We start from the raw sequence: 25,657 nt of genomic DNA, 5'->3' as shown, positions 1-25,657 counted from the left end.
TAACATTACTGAACTGTATGCTTAAAATGGTCAATTTTGGTATGTGGTTTTTACCACAGTTAAAATTTGTTAATGAGAATATATCAGAAATTATTAAGACTAAATCCTCATAGTAGAAGAAACGGAAAGGCTACTAAGACTTTCACTTCAATAATCTTCTCTGATTCCATGATAAGACTAATTTGACAAACATTTATAGGGCACCTAGTCTGTACAATGTACCAAGATAGTACAGCATATCTGAAAGTAGACAACTAAACCATAAATCATAGTCTTAATGCAAGCCTAAACATTCATAGTCACAGCTCTTTCTCAATTCAAGGAAAGTAAACTCGTTTTTCAGCTTAGATTCCATACTGAAAAGGGAAGTTTAATCTAACCCTTGAAGAAACATCATATTTTCATACTATGAGACCATCGTCCTCTGGATAATTTTATGGGGGAAAAAAGCACACTGCAACTTGTTTCCCACATAGAAGGCTATGATAAAGAGGTAGCTACCGATGTTAGCTCTTAAGAATTATTTTGGTTTTCAATATGATTCATAAAGCTCCCAAAAGTAGATAATACCCATTTTGCACATGAGAATTCTACAAATTTCTCATGTTGTAGACTCTAAAATGCTATTCTTTAGACTCTAAATATATACATATATAAATGAAAGAAATAGAATTTTATATATTACATATACATAAACACATATATGTGTGTACATATATATATTATATGGAAAGAGAAAGATGAATGATATAAGTATTCACACCATCAATAAGCTGTTTTCTAGTTTTTGTTTGTAATTTATCTGATGATTTTTCTTTGAGTACAAACTAAGAATTTCAAATCTCAAGTCTATGACCAAGTTTCTGCCCACAGGTAGCTGAAATTATTCATTTACATTTCCCCACACTTTGGTACTCACTATATACTATATATAATTTTATTTTGCATGACCCTTTAAGGAGGGAAACTATAGATTGAACTTTCTTTTCAATTGAATTCTAGGATGTGTTCTCCACTTACATTTGAACATTGATACATGTTCCCAGCTACTCAGGAGGCTAAGGGAGGAGGATTGGAATTTTGAGACCAATCTGAGCAACTTAGACCCTGTATCAAAATTAAAAATCAAAATGGGCTGCAGATAGACCACTGGGTCCAATCCTTAACGAAAGGAAGGAAGGGAGAAAAAAAAAGGAAAGAAGGACATAGGTGAGAGGGAAAAAGAAGGGAAGGGAAGGAAATAAAATTGATACATGTCTAACATAATCCATAACACTTCTAACCAAATAATTTAACCACCTTTTGAAGGGCAGACCAAGTTAAGTTTAAGATTGTTGCCTAGCTTCTTTAGAGGAGCCACCCTCAGTTCACAAAAATTTTGCCTTATACCAAGAAGAGTTACCTGGCAAAATGATGAAAACCACTTGCCTAGGACAACCTTCAGATATCTACATATTTAACCTGTATTTTCTGTAGTCCTTATTTAAAGGACTTCTAGATGAAAAATACATTATGAAACTGCAGGAGATAATGAGAAAAACAAAAAAGTAAACATGAACAATGGTATAAGTGAATTACTTTAACTCCTCAACATAATCTCATTCCCATAAACTTGAAATATTTTCCACAGATAATCTGCAATACTTGAAACTGTGCTGACAATATTCCCAGATGAGCACCTTGTCAAACATGTCAGCACACAGCAAAAGACAGCATAGTAAGGAAGATGATGTCTTTCAGAATCAGGCAGACATGAGAAATATTTTAATCCAAACTCTGCCACCTAGCAATTGTATAATCCTGAAAGCACTGTTTTAGTCAGCTTTTGCATTACTCTGACCAAAATACCTGACAAGAACAACTTAGAAGAGGAAAGGTTTATTTTAGTTTGTGGTTTCAGAGACTCAGTCCAAGGTTGGCTGACTCCATAACTCTGGGCTAGAGGTGAAGCAGAACATCATGGCAAGAGGATGTGGAAAAGGAAAGCAGCTCAAGATATGGCAACCAGGAAGCAGACAGCTTGCTCACCAAGGACAAAATATAAACCTCAAAGGCATACCCCAGTGAACTACTTCCTCCAGACAACCCCTACCTGCCTACAGTTACCAGCCAGTCAATCCATATCAGTGGATTAATCCACTGATTAGATTACAGTTCTCAGAATCTAGTCATTATGTCTCTGACCATTCCTGCTTATCTCACAAGTGAGTTTTTGGGCAACACCTCATATCTAAACCATAACACATACAGGAGTCTGAGCTCTAGTTTCCCTAAACTTAACATGGGGATTACAACAGCTGCCTCCAAAAACCATGAAGACTCATTGAGAGACCCGGCATATAGTGCATGCTCAACAGTCAGAATGAGCACAGTTCTTTAATTTCCAACAGGTAGAAGTGATAGCAGATGCAGTCACACAACTTAGCATTTCCTTTTCATTTATTAGGCATCATTATTTTTATAATTATTATTATCAGATGTCATTATCATTAGAACAGAAGCACCTGGCACAGTACAGGGTATACTGTAGGAACTTAGAAACATGAAACTGAAGCAACCATACAAAGGAGGGAAAGTTAATATGATCAAGCAAGACTCCATGAAGAGCTGGAAACTGAAAGGAGCCTTGAAATTAGATTAAGATATATTATAGCAAAGAGGAATGAGAACATCCTCAAGGATGATATTAAGGTAACAAATCACATTAGGGGCATGTGTATCCAGTAGGGATTCAGTCAATCCACAGACTAAATTGGCTACCACAATATTTTTTGCTGGGGATCAACAAAAGGTAAGAGTAAGGGAAAGTAGTCAGCAATGGTATTAAATGAATCAAAATGATTTTTTTCAGAGAAACAAATCATGGTTACTGGAAATCAGAGATTGTTTTTTAAAGAAACAATGTATATCCCAGTGGGTTTAGAAGACTGATCTATCAGACATTATGAGTGAACTGAAGAAGAGAGAGATCAGAAACAAAGTAATCAGGAAACCAGATCACAATCCCAGCATGAAGTGATACAGGCCTGAATTAGGATGGTGGCATTGTGACTATAAAGTTGGAGACAGGGATGAGAGTCAATACAGAAAGTCTCACAGACCTCACGAAGAGGAAAAAAGCAAAAGACGACATGGTAGTTTCAAGAGTGAAAGAATGATAGCTCTATGAGAGGAAAAGAAAGCTCTGGGGAAGAAACTAATCTACAGACAAAGGTGGCAAATTGGCATCCAGACAGACTGTTATCAGCTTAGCACCCAGAAAGAAAATGTTAGATTGCACTTAGAGATACAGGCTCTAGATGAATAGAGGGGCTCAGAAAGGATGGCTGAATCCATGGGAGCTGTAAAGATTCTGATGCAAAGAAACAATGTAAGTCCAGCACCCTGAGCAGAGGCCTCCATGAAATCCATATTTGGCAAAGGAAACAAAGTGCCAAAGAAGTCAGAGAAGGAGGGAAAAGAAAAAGAAAAAAGCTAAGTGGTGTCACTGAGGCCAAGGAAGTTAGTCTCTGGTCAAGAAAGAAAAAAATAAAGCCAAAAAAAAAAAAAAAAATCAAAGAAGATAAGGGCTGAAAACAATCCATGATACAAGGCAATTATGAGGAGGCCCCTGGAGATCTTCTAAATCCCAACTTGGAAAAAGTGTCAAGTGGCAAAAAGAAATGAGTTAAGCAAGAAGAAAGTAAAAGCAAGATAAAGTCTACGTTTCCCAAGGCAAATTATTCAGATTTTTAACATGGAATACAGGAAAACCAAGTATTAAGAAATCAAAAGACTCTGATAATAAAAACCGTCTCTGGTGATCACAGATGCTAATCTTCCTCTTCTGTCCTCCCTATTTCATCTGATTTCCTGATTACCTTGTATAACCAACCTCTCTAAACTTATTTCTAGCCCGCTCTTTTGGGTCTCTCTTCTTTCAGTAAGAAAGAGTTACATCCAATCGTTCTTTTCCTTTTCACTTCTCCTTTTCACTCACACCATAGAGACATGGACAAAAGTCATAGATTTTACAAAATAACCAAGATGCACTATTCCTCTCTATGTCCTCAAAAGAAGGCCATATTCCAAAAAGTACATGAAAATATCTTCAACATTATTTGCCAATGGGAAAATGAAAACTAAAACTACACCACTACATTGACACACCTACTAGAATGGTTAGAACTTGAAAGATTAGCAAGAATGTAAAACATCTAGAATTCTCACACACTGCTGATGGAAATGTAAATAATACAACCACTTCAGAAATAGTTTAGTCATTTCTCAGAAAGTTAGTACATATTTACCAAGATGATCCAGCCAGAGATTTACTCAAGAGAAATGGAAGCACATGTCCATATAGAGACTTGGAGATGAAACCTCAAACAATCCAAATGTCTAACAATTTTGACATATCCATGCAATGGAATACAATTCAGCAATAAAAATGAATGAACTATAATATAGACCATTATTGCTTAAATAAATTATTAATAGATGAAATTATATGGATTTCAAAATGTTTGTGTTAAGTGGGGGGGAAAGCCAGGAAAAAAAAGAGTATACACTAAATTTTGCCATTTATATAAAATTTTATAAAATTAAACCTAGTATATAGCGAAAAAAAAAAAACGAGCCTTAGAAATTAGGGAAATTTTGATAAAAGAAGGAGAAAAAAGGAATTACCAAGGAACATGACAAAACATTTGAGTAAAACTTATGTTCATTATCTTGAGTGCAGTGATGGTTTCATAGGTCTGTAATTTTATAAGTTATACAAAACTAATATGTATAGTTTATGGTATATATTTATCATATACCTCAATAAAGCTGTGGTATTAGACAATATTATTTTCCAGATTTTTTTTTTTAATGAAGAAGGTGGATATCCTTATCCCCACAGCATAAATCTACCTTGGAGACTTGTGATGAGGACTTCCCTTTGGTCAAGTGGAAACAACATTCAGGCACTTCCACTGCTACCCTAATTTTAAGAAAAAAAGCAAACACCTAGCTGTCTTTTCATCCGAGAGTTCCCTCTTAAGCATGCCTACCTGTACTCTTTCATATCTAAATTTGTTTGCATTGTTACATAATCCTTTGGGGATTATGTAGCTCTGCAGAACAGAGGAGGAGCTGTGACCTGTGGCTCTCATATGAAGGTGTACAGAACTTCTCAGGCCACTGTTAGGATTCTTGATGCCCAGAGTTTTCAGCAGCAGTCACTTAGATCCCCTGGATGATAAAAACTACAAATTTCATGTCCAACAATTATTTACTGCTTTGTGAGTCTCACTCTTAAACTAACCCAAGACCAGATGTTTACCAAAACAGGTTAGGCCTCAAGCTACAATATCAGATGAGATGCTCAGAAGAGTTGCCAGGAAGAGAGGAAAGGAGTGAATGCCCAACTGGCCTCTCTTCTGAAATCACTAGAGAAAAAAATTCTTCAGGGTCTCAAGCCAGAGGCAACAAAGAAACAGAAAAAAAAAAAAAAAAAAAAAACTTTTTCTACATATTTATGATTATAAATTACCAGGCTGAGTGCCCAACTCTGTATTCCCATCTGGTTGCAAAGCTAGGCTGGCACTTCGATTAAAAATAACACATTCAATATGGCATTATCTTCCTAAAATTGACTTTAAAAATAATGAGGATAAAGTAATCTTACTTCTAACTCCAAAAAGCCACATATTAATTCTCTTTTGTTTCTATAAAACTCTAAGACTACATTTTATCAAAGTGATCACACACAGAAATACATATTATGCTCTTTAAGAAAATGTTGTAGCTTAGCAGTAGAGCGCTTGCCTTGCAAGCATGAGGTACTGGGTTCAATCCTTAGCACCACATAAAAATAAATAAATTAACAAAAATAAAGATATTTTAAAAAAAGAAAAAGAAAAGATTTCTATCACTGCATGAAAACTCTCAAAATGTTCCTCAACTGCTTATTCTATTATCATACACAAGTTACAGTGAAATGGTAATATTTGTGAATCTATACAAATACAAGATACTTTCTATAACACTTTTTATAACACAGCATATTTGATATGCATATACTTCATTCTTCATTATAAATTACTTTAAATATTATACATTTATAACTACATATTACTCTCAAAGTAGTGATTTCATTAATCTCAAAGTAATATGTCAAAAAAATAGACACTGTTCTTTACATGCAATTTGAGAGATCTTTCAAGGGAAATTTTGATTAGATATGATTTTGTCTTTTATACCAACTTGGGATCTAACTTCACTCACTATTTAACTCTTCTGTAAGTAGTCACAGTTTCCTTACAGGACAGGTAGTAGAAATTAGGGAAAGGATTTTATGCACAGGAAATCTTAAATAAAATAAAGACAATAGGGTCAAGGGTATTGACCTAGCTAACTCTGTCAGTTACAGAGACCTTGCCCAGCATCTTCAAGGCCCTGGGTTTGATCCCTAACACTGAAAATAATAATAATAATAATTAATAAAATGAAGACAACTTTCACCAAAACTGGCAGATGGGCCACGGCAAGATGGCTCCAGATCTCCCCTTCCAGAAGTCTCATTCCTCTGTAGCAGTCCCCTCTCACCATAGCCTAGACCACTGCTAGCCATCTCCCTCCAAAACGAGTATAAATGAGCTGAACCTCCCAGGAATCTCCTATTCGGCCTGGAATAGATTAGAATGTTTTTAAAACAACAATTTTTTTTTTTATATTTAGTAATTAAGGAACAAAAATCCTACTGGATCTAACCCACAAATTCATTGTCTAAAACAGGAGACTGTAAAGTAGAAAAGGACAGCCAACAGTAGAACTGTGGTGACAGTTCCACATTCATCAGTAGCTTTAAATGAACCTACTGAATCAATAATCGTATATCAAAGAGAGAAAAATCCATCTTGCTATTCTATAGTCAGACCTCTTCTTATTGCTGGTTACACGGAACACAGAAAAAGAACTATTAGAAAACCACCTTTTAGTAGTTTTTTGTTTTTGTTTTTGTTTTTTGTTTTGTTTTGTTTTAGTTGTAGACAGACACAATAGCTTTATTTTACTCATTTATTTTTATGTGGTGCTGAGGATCGAACCCAGTGCCTCATGCATGCCAGGCAAGCACTCTACCACTGAACTATAACCGCAGTCCCTCTTAGTAGTTTTTAAGATTTATCGGGATCCAAAAATAGCAAATTTATCTTTCAGTATTCAGGTAAAACCATTCTAAGCCAATTCAAAAATAAAATAGTTTCTGTTTTTCTAGAAGCCACTAAAGTTGATTTTTTACCCACATCAGTACACTTTACCAATGAGATTACTAACATGCAGAACAAGGAATGTTCCAGGCCATCTTCTCTGAAACCCTTTCTCACTGTATGCCCCACAATCATTTCCACTTCCCCTTTTCTAGCTATCAAAACTCTAGTCTTACCTTTCTAGGCTTTCATTCTCTCCAGAAGCGGCGTGGGCTCCTCCCCAGACCCAAAGTGAACTAGGATGGGTCAGTTAATCATGCAGATCATATTCCCATAACCAAGTCATGTTTAGGCATGTACTGCACCATAACTTTGACCTATGAGATGTGAGGAGTAATTTCTAGGAAGGTCTTTTTCAGGGTTAAGGAACACAGGACAGAAGATTTCTTTCATGTGTCTGGATTGTAGTTACACAAAGATGGTTTAGCAATTCTAAGTATCGCATCTTACAACTATGAGGGAAACATGAAGGGAATTTCCAAGATACTGAAATAACAACTGTTCCTAGTATTTAAGCTGCTTCTACTTGAATTTTTTCTGTCACTTACAATCAAAAACTTCCAAATAATGCACCATCTAGATTTACAGCAGGAACTTATTCCACCTATAGCATAAGCCTCTGACAGTAGGCATAATCGACAAAACCAACCAATCTGTGAAACTGGAAGATGACATTTCCTTTATTGACAAAGTAGCTCTTACAAAGAGGAGCTGCTATTGATCACTGGAAAACTATTTTCTCTTTGATACAAATTACTTTGTATCTCCCTTTTTGAAATGAGTTCTTACATAAATTTGATGTAATTTTTATTTAATATAATGGGAGGAAAGGAAATTTTTAATTATAGAAGTCTTACTGACTTAAAAATGTAACAGCCTAATCTTAATTTATGTCTCTCTGTTGAGGCTAGTCTAAGAGAAATGCCCTTAAACAAGCCAGCTCTTCACATATAAAAATGAATTTCCTGAAAGAAAGAATTATAGAGAAAAAAACATTCTCCAGGGAGAATGTGGAATCTCCTTGATGAAAGTTTTTAAAAATAGATATTTCATGAAGACTTAGACTCTATATTTAGATTAGATAGCAATTCAAAATCCCTGCCAAAACTATCTAAATAGAAAAAAAAAATGTATTTTTTTAAACAAAAATTTATAAAAACATCTAAGTGTGAAAATAGAAGTAAAAACTTCTTAATCTCAAATTCTGTAATAGTCATATGTAGATATACCTATGCAAACCAGCTATTATAAAGAGTTCACTTCATTATTCTAGGGTACAAAAAAGCTGAACAGTATAATCAAAAATTCTACTATTTTTTTAATTTTTTTAAGTTGTGGTTGAACACAATACCTTTATTTTATTTATTTATTTTTATTTTTATGTGATGCTGAGGATCGAACTCAGTGCCTAGAATGTGCTAGGCGAGCGCTCCACTATTGAGCCACAACCCCAGCCCCCCAAAATTCTATTAAACCCTTATTTACTTTGCTAGAAAATGTCCAGTGACTAATTTAACTGAAAATTAATTTATTTAATTAAAAAGCAGAGTAACTGTAATCCCAGAAGACTGAGGCAAGAGGATCACAAGTTTAAGACCAACCAGGGCAACTTACCATTTAGTTCAGTACTTGCCCAGAATGTATGAGGCCCTAGGTTTAATCCCCAGTCCCACGAATAAATAAATAAATGTGCTAAATGTGCTGTGTATGTGTGTGTATGTGTGTGTAAAATGAAAGTACTAGAAATAGTATATATAGTTAGAAAATTGCCATTGCCCAGAAACTTTTATTTTGATAACTCAGGGAATTTTTTTAAAAAAACATATTTAGATTAACAACTTTGCTATGTAAGAGTACTGCTAAATTTAGATTCTCCTTTTAAAAATACAATTTTAAATATTAAGATCTATTCATTCAAGGCATTAAACCCCCACTCACATTTATAAAGACCAAAATCTGGAATATTAATGTTGAAAAGCAAATGCAAATAAGTTTTCATTTCTCCAGGGAAGTCACAAGGTTTGCTACCTTCTTATACAACTGAAAACTAGTCTTTGATTTAGCAACTTACACACAAAGATCATCTGTCAGCTGCTCACACAAGATCAAGACAAAAAGGGCTCTTGGATGGTATGGTAAAAAGACTGTCAGTCTTTGTACAAACTAAAAACATTTTCAAGTTATTGTAGACCCATAAATGCTTAACTTGGGAAGCAGACAGTTCTGTATACATAAGAAATGGAATTACTGTACAGTGTACATCTTTCACTAATGTATGCAATGGCCCCAATCTTACCTTCAGGAGCCCAATGCCCAATCAGAACTCCCCTGTCTTCTAGGAATGGAGGAAGATAAGTTTCATTTATAACAAACTCAATTGCTATAGCCCTCTTTCATTCTAGAAAAGTTGGAGGCAGCTAAATTTTCATTAAATTGGGCCCTATTATAAAGAAATAGAAATAGAAAAAGAAAAAAAAAGATGAAATATCTCCAAAGAGATGAAGTGATGAAGTCTCTAAGATTTGTTTTTTCAGAAATATTATATCTTGGGTTGGGGATGTAGCTCAGTGGTACAGCACTTGCCCAGCATTCATGAGGTCTTAAGTTCAATTCCCAGTAGTCAAGCTTTCTCATACACAGACTTCAACTTCACTGAAAGGACATCAGTTTATCAGTATGTATAATTTTTATCTACAAGAATATTTACTGAAAATGCTTTGTATTTTTCAAAGGAGAGCCTATAATTATAAAACAAAGTTATAAAATTATTAAATTCTATTAACCATATAGAAAATTTTGGCTTCATTTGTTTGTTTAAACTTGGCCTTTAAAGATTTGTATTAAAAACAGATTATAACTATCTATGACCAAAGCCTGGGCTTGACTTAAGGATGGTTAAGAGAATAATGTATTAAACCTCTGGAATGGAAACACAGGACCAGTATCTAGTCAAACTAAACAAACCAACTCAGTATTACAAACAAATGACAAAAAGACTATTTGCTGTTTAAAATAAATAATCATTAATCATAGCAAATAAGAAGTCATGTTCAAGGCCAACTTTAGCGAGATCCCAAGCAATTTAGTAAGCCCTAGTCTCAAAAAACAATAATAATAAATTGACAAATATATTTGTTAGTTTATTTGTTAGTTAGATGTATTAGGAAATTATTTTAGTTCTCAAAAAGGAAAACAAACCATCAGTGCTTCAGTATAAAGAGAAATTGCACAAATATGCACACACACATATTTATCCTAAAGGCAAGCTTTTGTACTTCAGAGTAAAATATAACAAATTATTTTGATCATTGTAACTGGCTATGCTAATGCCACTCTAATTTCTACACAAGCCTTTCATAAGCCAACACGAAAGAATATTAGGAATACTCTGTAGTAGGAGAGATATTCTGCTAGAAAAAAGTGGGATACGTCAGAACTCTGTTTGAATGTAAGGTATCACCTGCTTTGCCTTCTGATCCTATCTTTTCATAATTACAGACTTTGCTAGGTAATTATAAAATATACCTACCAACATTTGCAGCATAGAATTTTTAAGGACACCATAACACATGATAGGAACATCAATCATATAAGAAACCCAAAGTCCTACTGAGCAAAACTAGAAGACAAGGCAAAGTCCATGTAACAACACAATCAGCATTTTACTGCCCAAATTATGAGATTTGTAGAACTTCAATCAGAAACTGAGAGCACCAGTTCTGGAGACAGAGAGTTCTAAGTCTAACAGCAGTTTCAAATTTTAGTTTTACCACCTATGAGCTGAAAGAGAATTTGGACAAACTACTTAATATCTCTGGGCCTTAATTTTCCCATCTACAAAACAGGAGTAATGTAATAATAATGATTTTACAAAGTCTTATGAAAATTAAAATTAGATAACATATAAAAAGTACTTAAACTCTGCCTAGCATATTACAAATAATGTCAGTCATTATTGTTACTAATATTGCCACCAGTAATGGCTTATTTCTCCTTTGATCCAGAAATTCCAATTCTGGCAATCTGCCCTAAAGAAATAATCCATACTTTTGTAGTAGAAACACAAAAATATTTATTACAATGTTAATTACAATGGCAAAAAGTTAGGAAACTAAGCCAGTTGGGGTGGTGCCCTCCTGTAATCCCAGAGGTTCAAGAGGCTGAGGCTGGAGGATTGAGAGTCCAAAGCCAACCTCAGCGACAGCGAGGCGCTAAACAACTCAGTGAGACCCTTTCTCTAAATAAAATACAAAAAATAGGGCTGGGGATGTAGCTCAGTGGTCATGTGCCCCTGAATTCAATCCCGAGTACCAAAAAAAGAGGAAAGTAAATGAATAAAGCAGCTGAGTAATTTATCAAATATCCATCTATTCAATAAAATATTACTCCATCCCAAAAAAAGTAAGAAATAAAAATATAAAGAATTAAAATTAAATATAAAGAATTACAGAGCAAGCCAGCACAGTGGCACATGCCTATAATCCCAGCAGCTCAGGAGATGAGGCAGAAGGATCATGAGTTCAAAGCCAGCCTCAGCAAGGACGAGGCACTAAGCAACTCAGTGAGACCCTGTCTCTAAATAAAATACAAAATAGGGCTGGGGATGTGGCTAAGTGGTTGAGTGCCCCTGAGTTCAATCCCCTGTACACCCCCCCAAAAAAAATTATAGAGCAAAATAACAGTGTGTTTACAGTAACATACAAAGTTAAAAAAAATAAAATTATTTATAACTAGCACAATTTATTTAAAATGCTCATAAAAAAGATCAGCAAGCAATATACCAAAATAATAGCAATGAATGTGTCAGGGTAATAAGACTTGGAGTTACTATTTTTTCTTTCCTATACTATCTGTAACGTCATTATGTTACTTTTATTATTTTAAAATCAACTTATTTTAAATGTTTTACTTGCTTCAGATTTAATATTCATTAAGATTATTATAATATTAATAGAAGTTAAACCACAAAAATATATTCCTGAAGTGGTTAAAAATCAAAATAGAAATTAATAAAACAAATGCATTTCAATATTAAACTCTATTATTTTTTCAAAAACAAGTCTCTAATGAAGGGATCACTTAAATCTGAGATTGAATGATCTACATCTTTTAAATCACTGTCAAGATAATGAAATCATTTAAAAGCACTAAAGACATCGTGTAGTTTTTTGCTCTTAGAAAAGCTACTCTTTGTAACAAAACCTAAATTAATCCTAGTAACAAAGTAAAATGATAATAAAAGCTTTTCTATTTGATTAAGTCAGGTACTATATAAAACATATATTCTTATTTTAAAATGTATCCATCTAGAAAAGTATAACAGAAATGTTTTATGAATTGACAAATTAAATGGTGAATGTACATTTTATGAATCCCAGAAAACGTCTAAATACAAGGGACAAACGAAACAAATTTACATCCAAACTCCCTATAGTCCAAAGTATGCTCTTTTATTCCATCTAACCACTCTTTTTAATGTTGATAGTTCCACACTAGGAATCTTGAAAATAGTTGTGCCACGTAGGGGTTCTTCCATCCACACTCAGCCTACCTCTCAGCTGTGGCCCACACCCCTGGGCTTCATCTTCAATGTTTTGGCCCAGGCTTCCCAACTGTGACCCACTTCACACTACTATCTTCTTTATGTAAATCAAATCCTTTATGTAGATTATAGGAACAGATTACTAAAGCATGGATTTTATTCCACCTTTTGCTCAAAAATATCCAGTGGTTCTCCAATATTTACAGAACACAACCCAGGCTCCTCAGATAGCTTTCAATATCAGTCCTAACAACAGTTCCAGAAGCATCTCCTACTTTCTTCACTTGTATATCTAACCCATAGGCCAAAACTCCTAAACTGTGTATCCCAGCATACTAGTATATTTTGTCATTATTAGTATGTCATAAATAATTGTGACCAATAATGGCTCAAGTACCAAAAAATGTAAATTATCTACTTTTTTAAAAAAATATTTATTTTTCAGTTTTAGGTGGACACAATATCTTTATTTTATTTTTATGTGGTACTGAGGATCGAACCCAATGCCTCATACATGCTAGATGAGCACTCTACCACTAAGCCACAACCCCAGCCCAAATTATCTACTTTTTATAACTAAACTAGCTAAATGCAAAGGCATGTGCCTATACTCCCAGCTAACAGGAGGATGAAGCAGGAAGATGACTTGAGCCTATGAATTGAGGCCAACCTGGCTAACTACTAAAATTCTATTTCAAAACAAAACTAGAAAGGATTCAAGTTTATTCCTATGATTCCACTTGTTTGCCTGCATTAGAAATGGGGGTGAACTGGGAGTGGTATCATATGCCTATAATCCCAGATACTGAGGAGGCTAAAGCAGGAGGATCCACATTTAAAGCCACCCTGGGCAACTTAGTGAGACTGTCTCAAATTAAAATAAAAGGGCTGGGGATGTGGCTCCATGGTAGAGCACTTTCCTAGAATGTGCCAGGCCCTGGGCCCAATTACCACTAGTACCATCCCAAAAAAAAAAGAAGAGAAAAGAAAGAAAAATAAATAAAAAATAGTGTGAGGGACTGGGAATATGGCTCAGACCTATGTTCAATCCCTACCACCATAAAAAAGAGAGAGGGGTGGAATTTGTGCCAGAACATTGGGAAATACTTAAAACTCTGGGTTCTCTATGAAGGTTTGTTATACATGAAATCTTCTCTGTCACAAGTCACAATACAAAGACACATTCCAAACCAGGGTTCCTGAAAGAGTAGCATCATTGAGAATACTTTCCCCTATAAAGGGGACAAGCAGCCTGCCTTGCTTCAAATTATGGCAATTAATCTTTTTTTGGGGGGGTGCTACGGATTAAACCCAGGACCTTGTACATGTAAGGCAAGCACTCTACCAACTGAGCTATATCCCCAGCCCATAAAATCTTTCTTTTTTCGGGGGGAGGGGGGCACTGATGGTGTTACCAGGGATTGAGCTCAGGGGCACTCAACCACTGAATCACATCCCCAGCCCTTTTTTGTATTTTATTTAGAGAAAGGGTATCACTGAGTTGCTTAGCACTTTGCCATTGCTGAGGCTGGCTTCGAACTCTCAATCATCCTGTCTCAGCCTCCAGAGCTGCTGAGATTATAGGGATGCGCCACTGCACAGGGCTTGGCAATTAAATTTTAAAAGCCACTTTTCTGTTCATAAAAAGCAAGGGGAGAGGAGGCAGAGTGACTCTAGAGGAAACCAGAGACTGGGAGAAGAGCTACTTTAGACCATTCTACTCCATCAAGATGGGAGACCATTTCTTGACAGGTTGAAGGCCAAGAATTTTATTGCATAGGTCATCTACTCACAGTGTTGATATGAAATTTACTTTCAAATAAATTACTTAACAAAAAAACAGCTAATCTGTATAAACAATATCAAGTATATCAAAACACAAATAGTACTCAAATACAGAGAAAATAATAAATGGGCTTCTAGATGACTACTCTTGGAGAAAGCCTGCTCTAAACAAATGGGATACCTGTCTGTCTTCAAATTGCACCCACATTTTACTTCCTCCAAACCATTTCCACACTTTTTCTTCCACATGTAATGTCATCTTCCCCTCCTCCTTCCACCCAATTTTTCTACAGAAATGACAGGATACAATCAAATGTCAATTCCTCCTCAAAATTATCCAAGACTCTCCCAAGCTCCCTCAGACAGGCTTGCACATCAGGTAATGGGCACCTCATAGCTCTTCTAGATAAAATTGCATCTTGTAACTCTGCTATTTTTAAAAACCTCATCACTGCAAATAGATAGGCTGCTCCCTGAGGGCAGAGAATGCACTGAGTCATCCTTGGACATCACACAGACAACTGTTTTCCACATGTGGCAGAAAATTTTGGCTTCATTGAACTAAATTTCTTAAAAACCTGATTGAAAGACGCAAGAAAATCAGCAGTCAGAAACACAAGAGAGGATTTAATTGGGAGGAAGAAAAAAAAAGCTTTGTTTTTTCAGCAGAAATTTTAATGTACCATTTTAAACCAAAATAATCCGACTTTCCTCTTAAGCCATCGGGCGTTTGCCAACACCAAATCTCTAGGCTTCTTCTATACCATTATGTGGAATCAAACATTTACTAACCTCAGTTATAATGTCTAAAAAGCAGATCACTCACTGTGCCATTCATAATTTATTTATTCAGAATATATCTTATTTCAGAAGGATCCAATGAAAATACATATGATACAACAAGATAAAATGACATATCTAAGAAGAAAAAGAACAAAAGAAAATTGAATATAGGGAAGATAAGCTGTCCTGGAAGTAAGGTTTATGCATCAAATAAATGTATTCTATAAAATTCTGTGCATGCTAGGGGTCAGAGTTGGGCTCTTCACACTTCCAGCAGCCAAAAAACACAGGATAACTCAGTCTGTCATGATTCAATATCCTTAAGATAAAACAAAAAAAAGAATTAGAATATTTTTACTCCCCTGGTCTTCATAAAGAGGATGCTATATAATGTAACAAAGACCCAAGCAACATCCTTGCAGTTGATTTCTCAGACAGCTTTGGAAGACCATTCTTAGAACAACCCTCACAGATAACATGACAGTAATAAATGCAAATGCTGGAGAGGAAGGCTCTTTGCAGGTCTAGATTCACCAGAAACAGACTATGTTATCCAGACTAACCTGAAATAGAGAGGCCTCATGCATCACTTGCCTTTAAAATTATAAACAAAGTTTGATATGCATATCTGTTTTTTTCTGGGAAATATCCTATAGTTTCATAACATTCTCAAAAGGAAGCATGACTCAAGAAAACTTAAGAATCACTGATCTAAAGAACTAGGCTGGATTATGGGTATCCTTCAGGGAACCATCCATAAGCATTTCTCTTCTGAGCTTCTGAGAAGTATTGCACCTAAATGTGGAACTGATATGAAATGTGGGACTTTTTCAAGTCATGTGTCAACTGTCAAGATATATATGACTTTCCACTGGACTATGGTGGTTAAGATGTTTCACGTGTCCAAAATCTTTTAGCAACACCCATAAACATATGTAACACAGAACAATCCATTCCCTACATAAGTTTCAGCTATGAACACTGACAAAGAACCTCAAACGATTAGTGATATTTTTTCTACATAGTATTTTTTTTAATTTATTGCCTATGGATAAAACTACAGATAAGCACAAAAAGCAGTCATTTTCTTAGATAAACATTATTTTGAACTTCAAATTTTAAAACTAACAACCTTTCTACACCAATTGATACAATCTGAGCTTTTTTTTTTACTTTTTGTTTTAATCTTACATTATACCACAAAATAATCAACGCATAACTTTAGATATGTATATACAGTCATCCTTCTCCTAGACTAAGAGATTAAGACGTCCCAAATGTCCAAGTGGATCAAGTGAAGAAGCTGGCCTGTAGAAACTTAGAGACAATAGTCCTTAAGATTTCATCCACCTAAATAAAATCACAGCTACCCAGAATCTAATTTTCAGCATATCGAGTCCAGAGACATATTTCTGTCAAAAAATCCATGGTTGCCAGATGCAGCGGTGCATGCCTTAATCCCAGTGGCTTGGGAGGCTGAGACAGGAGGATTGCAGGTTCAAAGCCAGCCTCAGCAAAAAGCGAGGCATAAGCAACTCAGTGAGACCTGTCTCTAAATAAAATACAAAATAGGGCTGGGGATGTGGCTGACTGCCCCTGAGTTCAATCCCTGGTACCCACCCCACGCCCAAAAAATCCATAGTTGAATAGAATTAATACATGCTAACCCAACTCATAAGAGTTCAGTTACAATTAGAATACCAATTTATTAATTAATCATAGAGAATACTCCTTGTCACTTATCAGAAAACTCACACTTGATGTCAGAATGCTGCTTTATTAATGTACATATAAACAGAATCCTGAATTAGTAATCAGAAGTTCACCATAAGTTAGAACGAAGAGAGAGTTTCAGGAATACCTAAAGAATTATCCCTGCCTTATATTCATCTTTCTAGAGATCAAATTTGTGGCTTCCCCTGGTAGCGTCTCTCTCCCTTGAATATTACCACCACAACACAGCTGACTTCTCAGTTCCTGAGCTTTCTTCTTCCATACCCTTCTGTCCATTAAGCACCTCTCTAGAAGGGCATAATAAAATTGATGAGGGTATATACACCTTACATGCATTATTATCTCTATTTTTAAGATAAGAAACTCCCAGATAAAGCAGTTTAAGCAAGTTGTCCAAGGTCACTACTAGTCTAAGGCAGAACATAAATTCAAAGCCAGATCTCAAGTCAAAGCCCATGCTTTTAATCTTGCAGTAAATGATGCCTTCACTGTTTTTCTCTAGGCCTCCCACTTCTCAGTTTGAGTTAAATGTCTCTCCTCTATGTTCCCATAACATCATAAGCACGCCATGGCTATAATTTTTTTGTATAAAGGTCTGTCTCTCATTAGACTGAAACTTTTTAAAGATAGGGGTTATGTCTCTATCATCCTTGTATTTCCGAAGAGTGCTATTTCTCTGCGCAAATATGCAAACCAATTTTTCCAGTGGCTTAATATGAAGATCTATAAACTAAAGCCCTCAAACTAGCAACGTAGTCTTTGGAAGGTCACAGTTTCCCCAGCAATCTAAAAAAAAGTGGAACGAAATGGGTATACAACAATACAATAGATATACAAAGATATACAAGGTCCCTTCTAGATCATCATTATAGGTGGGTCTTTGCTTCTTTATTAATGTGAATTATTAGAAATAAAATTAAGCTCCTCATTTATCCTCTCTACCACTCTAGAGACTCTATGTGTGTGTGTGTGAGGTGTGTGTGTGTGTGTAATGGAGTACTCCTTCTTTTCTGAAAGGACATAACTGTCATTTATAACAAAATCAAACAGTGGCACCCTCCTCTGGTGAATGTTAAAGGAGTTAAACAACACAAAAGACAAGAATTAGACCAGGGGATTGTCTTCAAATGATATATAAAGAAAAACCTAGACAGAAATAATCCAATAGTATTTGTTATTACTATAGTATCAATAACAACTAAATAGCTCCTTTTATAGCACTTACCCTATTTTGCTTTAAACCACAGCCAAAATGAATGAACAGGCTGCACATGGTAAAAGGTTATAGAGAGAACCATTATTCTATTTCTGAGGGTATATTAATTATTTTGCAAACAGCATGCATGTCAACATAAAGCACAATGAAAATCATAGTTTGGCTAAAAATGACCATATTTTCATTTAATATTAAAAATTTAATGAAAAAGCCAAGTACACATAAAACAAGATAGTACTGGAAAATTTCAACCTGAAACCTGCTTGGGTCTTCAACTTTCAGGTTTTAGAAAATCAATTTAGAAGAAAAAAAATTGTAATCACCCAATCACTTATACACACAGGCTCAAAACATGCCAATATATCACATCTAGACCACCACAACCCAAAGTTTTACAAAATTACTATTATATCAAAACCTTTTAATTAAAAGTAAAATTGTGCTAAGACCAAAATCAGATTATCATTAGCCAACAATTTTAATATATGATAAAGAATGTTTATTAAATGATTTACAAATGATAGAATAATAATTTCCTTCTCCCCTCCTGAGTCTAGGAACATAAAATGAAAATACAGACATTCTGACTCAAGAAGACAAATCAGTCCTTATACTGGCAACCTTATCATTCAGCTATGTTTTTGCCCAAGTATGCAGTGTCTCTTCCCAATTAACTTCACATCTTTCATCTAGGCTGTGGTCAAGGAGAGGAAAACCCACATCAGACAAAAGGTTACAAAATTACTATTAGTAAGAAAATTTCATTTTTAAGATAGACAATAAAAAAGACTAAGGTGGATGGAAAATAGCAAAAACTGATTTCAGTTCTATCAAGAAAGTTTTCTAATTGTTTTATTCATTCTTGGCAAAGTGGGTTCTACAGGGCAAGTAGAACAGAACCAGGGAAAGATTTGCAGATGGTGGGTGGAGAATGCAGATAAGATAACCAATTGAAAGTTTTTTTCAATGTTTACCCAAAATCAAGGCCAAAGAACAAGCAAATGCCTGAAAGAGAATGACAGTCCCTACAGTTCCCTACAACCCACACAACAATCAGATGGCAAAGAAGGGGAATCAGGTGGGAGTGAAGAAGAATAATGGGGGGTGGGGGGAGAAGAAGAAAGGAAAAGAAGAGTAAGAAAGTATGCTGCCAAAAATTAAGAAAGAAAGTATGCTGCCAAAGGGAAAGGGGTATTAAGCAATGAAACTTTGTTACAAACTGTCCAAAGAAAGATGGGGTGACTGGCCTGATGTTTTTTTGGAGCAGGACACTGGAGCCACATTTGCCAGACTTAGCCCAGGTCCAAGCCAAGGACAGGAGCCAACCCTAGCCCCATCATCAGGAAACTAAGTCCCAGCAAACAACCCAGATGCAGCAGAAAAGTGAGAGAGACCTAAGCTGGCCTTTAGCCCCATCTCCTGCTCCCAAATGAACCTCCAAACAAAGGTGTTTACAAGCCAGGGGACATCTGCACCCCCATGCTGACTAGGGCACAGGGGTGAGGTCAGGGCACAGCCAGTTCTGCGGGCACGGGTATCTCTGCATAGGTGGGGGCATCACGGTCCCATGAGGCGATCTAGCTTTAAAAAAAAAAAAAAAAAACCTTGGGCCAGCGAGGTGCTCTTTGAACTCGCAAAGTTGATGGCGTTGGGAGGAAGAGCAGAGCCACTCTAGAGTTCCTCCCTACAGTGAAGGCGACGGGAAAGAGTCACGGTTTCCTTCACCCTCAACCAACTCTCTACCTTGCAGATTTTGTCCCTTTCTCTAAGAATACATCAAAGATACTGTGTTCCTTCTTTGTGGTAATGCATCCTCAAACCCTAGAACGGGGGCTCTGAGGCCCGGGACAAAAGATCACTGGAAATAACATTAATTCTTCCCGAAAAACTAGCACGGTCATTTGGCTTTGGAGACCTCATATTAAAACAGCACGAAATATGTGGTGAATGACTCTCTACTAACAGGTCGCTCGGCTCCAAGGTCCCCATACAGCAGTGTTTGGGGCAACTTGAGCCACATCTGTCCAGACACCACGCCCCTCTCACCCAAGTCCTACCCCGTCGCACATGCGACAACCTGTTGTTTACACATACACACACACACACACACACACACACACACGCGCGGGTGGGGGGGGGTGGAGAGCGCACCCAGGGGAACTCCTACCTCGCCGCCGTGCCCATCGAAGATCCCAAAGATGGACGGGTGCGTTTTGTTGGCCAGGTCGGTAAGAACTTCGAAGCGGTCCTCCATGTGGTCTCTTCGGCCCTGGATGGAATACACCGCCACGTTATGGCTCTTGAACTCCCAGGTCTTAGAAAACTCGGCCTCCAGCACATCAAGCCCTCCAAGTCGATCGTTCTGCATAATCTCAGCCACCTTGCCCTTCACCATCTTCACCGCGTCCCGGCTGGACTTGACGATGGTCTTTACTTCGTCCGTGTGGAAGAAGTAACTCCAGAGCGCTAAGCTGATGCACAGCAGGAAAAGCGTCTCAGGTCTAAGCAAGAAGTAGCGCATGATGCGACCCAGCAGAGACAGCAAAGTCATCGTATCCTCTATCATTTATTATCGCTAGAGCCCCAACCACCAGCAGCGACGCGCGCCCTGAAGGCTCGCCGGATACGAAGCACTGCGGGGACAGCCCGCCTGGAGGGAGGCGGAGCAGTAGCCTAGGGTAGGGGGGAGGAGGCGCACGGAGCCGAGCTAGAGGCGGATGAGCTGGTTGTTCCAAACCCGCACCGCAAGCAGAGGCAGTTTCCCTTTTGTCTCCCTGCCTCGGCGGCCCGGAGGCCGGTGCCTGCCGCCAGTGCCGCCTCCCCTCCTGCGCCCTTTGTGAAACCGCGGCAGCCGCGGCGGCGGCGGGGGCGGTGGTGGTGGTGGCGGCGGCGGCGGCGGCAGCCTCGGGTGCCGGGGCTGGGGGCGAGGCACCAAGTTAAAGTTGCGCCGGGCGGGTCTGCCGCGGCAAGCTGGAGTTCGGGGCGACCGGGCCCGCGCGATCCCTCCGGGGGTGCCCCCTCGCGGCTCCGGGGAGCGATTGGCAGGTGAGGAGGCTGAGGGCACGAGAGCCCGGCGGGCAAGGGATGCAGGTCCCCTCGGTCGCCGCTGCAGAGGGCGCGGAGACAGCAGAACGTTCCGACGCCTTCACACACCCCGGGGGGCCCAAGAGAATAAAAGTTTTGCAGGAGCCTGGGCTGAGGCTGGTAGACGCAGAGCCCGGCTACACCGCACAATCCGCACTGAGCCGCAGGCGGCCGGCCCGGCTCTGCCTGCCTCTCCCCGGCACCTCGCGGCTCGGCTCGGCTCGGCTCGGCTCGGCTCGGCTCCTTTCGGCTTTGCTCGCGCGCCCCTGGCTAGCACTCTGTCTCGCGGTCGCCCCGCCCCGCGCGCGCTCGTCCCGCCCCTTGAGCTAGGATTTGAGACCCTGAGGTGCTCCCCAATGAGCTGTCAGAGGCTGAGGGAGCTTTGTGGCGGCAGGCTAACGCTGGCAGACCCGGCCAATTCAAGCGAACTGTGGGGGGGTGAAGGAGCGCGTCCATTGCCTCGTTCTTGAAGATGGTAGTTCCTGCCTTTGTGCAGGCTCCCGGAACAATATAATCTCCTCCTAGTAGATGGAGCGTTAGTTTCGTGGGAGCAGGTGCTGCTCTCCGGGAAGCAGAGAGTCGCACGTGAGTATCCCCCCCTCCGGCAGACTGGAAAATAGTACGCTCTTCGCCTCGCCTGACATAAGGCAAGCGAGAAGGGACGCACTTATCCCGACTCACAAAAGCGAGACCGAGAGAAACCTACCGTTTGCAGCCGCCTAAACAATCCTCAACAAAGGCCTGCCGGGATCTCCTGAGACGCTGAGAACGCCTTGGGACCTGGCAACTTTCTCCCACCTAAGATCTGTAGAATAGGGGAGGTGGAGTCCCAGGCAAGCGCGTTCTGATGACAACCTCGGGAGGCGAGAAAAGGCTGGCCTCTCTCAAATAGCCTTTGTCCCTGGAGCAAGGAGCCCCCGCCACCAAGGCCTTCCCTGGTCACAGTCCTTCCACAAGCGACGCTGAGCTTCCGAATAGGACCCCGAAGCGCTCCTGACCACACAGCGGAGCGAGCTCTCTGACTGCCTTTCTAGTTTAAAAGTGGATTTGAAACTCCCAAGTAGCAGCCTCCTGCCGCCTCTCAACCATAGCAGGAGAAGGCGACGAGGGCTGCAGAGAAAAGTACAGGTTTACAGAAACCATCAAGTATAACCTGAAATTTGGGCAGGTGTCTGTGGGCCTTGAAGATGAAAATCTGCACAAGAAAAGCACAATGTACTTGTCAACTTAGAATATGGAAACAAGTGAAAATATCAACTCTGACTACCCCTGTCCAGGAAGAAGAGTGCTGATCTGGTTCATCCAGTCCACTGGACTGGAGAGTATAAACTGCCTGATCTCAGGAAATGGTATCCCAATTACTTTTTTAAAATTAAAATTTTAAAGCACTTGAAGGAAATACATCAAAATGTTCACAGTGTTAACCACTGTAGTAGATTAATATGTGATTTTCATTTTCTGCTTTAGATTTTTGTCTATTTTCCACAACTTTGCCAAAGTTCCTACAAAAGGCAGGTTTCCATCACAAAAAAATAAAACTTAATCATTTAAATGTGCATAGGATATGATCCCAATATAAACATACAAAAAAAGAAAGGAAATATGAAGAACTGTTAATAGTCCATAACATACTGTTGAAAACTGAATATACTGTTTGAAAACTAGGATATGGTTTCCTGCTCTGCTTTACACTTTTCAATATTTTCCACCAGATAAAGAAAACAGTTTAAAATAAATTAGGTCATTTTGTTCAATAGTCAAGAGATTCCCAAATCAGATAATAAACTCTAAATCCTTTAAGAACAAAATGTTATTCATCAGTGTTACTATGAAGACAAGTTTACATTATTTACTACTGTAAATTATCCATTTACTTTTCATTGCATTATTACATGAAACTTTCTCTATGGCAAGAGCAATTTGTAGATAAACTGTTAAAGACTCCAAAACTATAAATCAGATGAGGCCCTGAAGTAGCAGTAAAACCACAAACCCAAAAGCACATTCAGTAACATTCCTGTAGTGATGACTTTAGGACACACACTCTGTTTCCCCCATAACTATGTAGAAAACACAGGTTACTATAATGATCTCTCTACAGGTTAATTAGCAAGGCACGATTTGATGAATTAATTAATAAACCCAGACATCCTGCATATTCTGTGGAGATAATGCTTTGACATTTACATCTATGTAGTTCATCTATGTGGAAATCAATAAAATAATTTTTCAAGCAAATCCCCTAGGCATTTTCCTATTAAGAAATTCACATAGTTTACTTGGCAATTTTTAAAATGCTTAAATAAGCTTTTTGTTAAACTTTATTGTAAGTTCTAATATATTAGAGATTTTAAAAAAGATTTTAGTGATAAACACATTTGCATATTACGCGAAATTACAAAGATTTTTATAGGGCTGGGGTTGTGGCTCAGTGGTACAGCACTTGCCTAGCACATGTGAGGCACTGGGTCTGACCCTCAGTACCTCATAAAAATAAATGAAATAAAGATTTTCATATATAGCCATTTCTACTCTTTTATCCTCAGTCCTCTGAGGAAGATAGAGAAGTTCTTATCTGTTTATAAATATGAGGGAAAGTGAGGAACAAAGATGTTAAATGAATACCACAATTCAGCAAATGAGAAGTTGAAAACTGAAGTTCAATTCTTCTGATAACTCATTCACTAGTCTAACATCCAAGATGATTAGTCTAATATTTATACTTCTCTAATACATTTCAGTGGATCCCTGTATAGAAATCTCAAGAAAAAAATACATGGATTCTTATTCTGCAATTCTGATTTTAGCCTTTGAGACAAACACTGCCCTGTGAGTATTTAGTTCACACATTGAGAATAACTGTGGGTCAGGTGTAAATAAACTGTCCTTTGAACCTAAACACGCAAAAGATCTGCTGCTAAGGTGAAATACTGTCTAAATTTCACAGAGAAAAAAAAGGTATTATAAAATGTATATTATGGGCTGGGATTGTGGCTCAGTGGTAGAGTGCTTGCCTAGCATGTGCAAGGCACTGGGTTCAAGTCTCAGCACCACCTATAAATAAATAAATGTCCATCAATAACTAATAAAAATATTTTTAAAAAAATAAAATGTATATTATACAAATGCTTTATTATTATAAGTAACTTGGGAATGAACACAGAGCTAATGGCAAACCTAGGTTTTCATAAGACACAAAAGTGATAAAATAATTTCTAGGTAATAACCATATTCTACTATCAAATGGCTCAGCTCAGCCTTACAAGTATATAAAGAACATTAAAAATATAGCTTTTTAAAAAATTTATTCTGCGCTGGGGTTGTAGCTCAGAGGTAGAGTGCTTGCCAGAATGCGTGAGGCACTGGGTTTGATCCTGGCACCACATAAAAATAAACAAAATAAAGGTATTATGTCTATCTTCAACTAAAAAAAAAAAATTTAAATAATAATTTATTCTAAGAAAAAAATTCAGTGTAGTTTCTCTTAAGGTATAAAATATGTTAAAATAAGATTTCAAAACCAATAAATCTATTTCAAATATGATGATGTCCTCATTTTGTTTTTGCCACCTTGTACAAAGTTATAATAATCAAATATGATTATCAGCTGAACCTCTGGATGATGAATTTGATTTTAAGACCAACTGAAATCATCTCAAATGAACCTTTTTTTTTTTTAATTGGTTGCTCAACATATTTAAGTTCTCTGCGGAGTTTTAAATTTCCCAATACAAAGTTGTATTATTAAATAGTTCTTTCCATTGCACAGAAATATATACTGAGCATTGAGTAAGACTTACTAATATTCTATCAATATACACCTAAATATATGTAACCTTTTTTGAACCCAGAGGGCTTTACCACCAAGCCACATCCCCACCTTTTTTTTTTTTTTTTTTTTTGAGACAGGATTTCACTAAGTAGCTTAGAGCCTTGCTGAATTGCTGAGGCTAGCCTGAACTTGCAATCCTCCTGTATCAGCCTCCTGAGTCTCTTGAATTACAGGCATGTGCCACCACACACAGCTAAATTTTCAAGTTATACATAGAAAACAGTGCATGTAGGTATTGTCAGGAAGCACAACTATGATTACTACACTTATGAACCTATCACCCAACCAAAAATCTGAGCTACGGTTAACATCTTTTTGCCTGCCTAGGAGTTCTTTCCCTGTACCACTTCTCCACCTGTCCTCCTTGGTCCACTTGAGTATCACTCCCTTGTCTTTTTAAAAAATAACTTCATCACATGTGTCTGTCTCCCTAAGTAGTATATTTT

The 25,657-nt window shown here is 37.6% G+C and overlaps 1 protein-coding gene across 2 annotated transcripts in view; it reads right to left on the bottom strand.

Moving 5' to 3' along the window:
- The window catches only part of Ppm1l (protein phosphatase, Mg2+/Mn2+ dependent 1L), a 317,871-nt gene extending 296,755 nt beyond the window's left edge, over nt 1–21,116 (bottom strand). The window contains exon 1 of one of the 2 annotated variants that reach the window (XM_046440485.2): nt 20,463–21,116. In XM_046440485.2, the coding sequence (XP_046296441.1) occupies nt 20,463–20,861 (399 nt within the window). In that variant the 5' untranslated portion in view covers nt 20,862–21,116. The remainder of the gene's footprint in view (nt 1–20,462) is intronic. The other variant, XM_058578332.1, reaches the window with a different exon arrangement.
- Nucleotides 21,117–25,657: the final 4,541 nt, after the last annotated feature.

The sequence above is a fragment of the Marmota monax genome, unplaced genomic scaffold, assembly GCF_021218885.2.
Source record: "Marmota monax isolate L192 unplaced genomic scaffold, Marmota_monax_Labrador192_F-V1.1 WCK01_AAM20220418_F8-fsc00256, whole genome shotgun sequence".
Classification (NCBI taxonomy): domain Eukaryota; kingdom Metazoa; phylum Chordata; class Mammalia; order Rodentia; family Sciuridae; genus Marmota; species Marmota monax.
The sequence above is the reverse complement of the archived record's forward strand: the minus strand, read 5'-3'. Positions and strand labels throughout refer to the sequence as shown.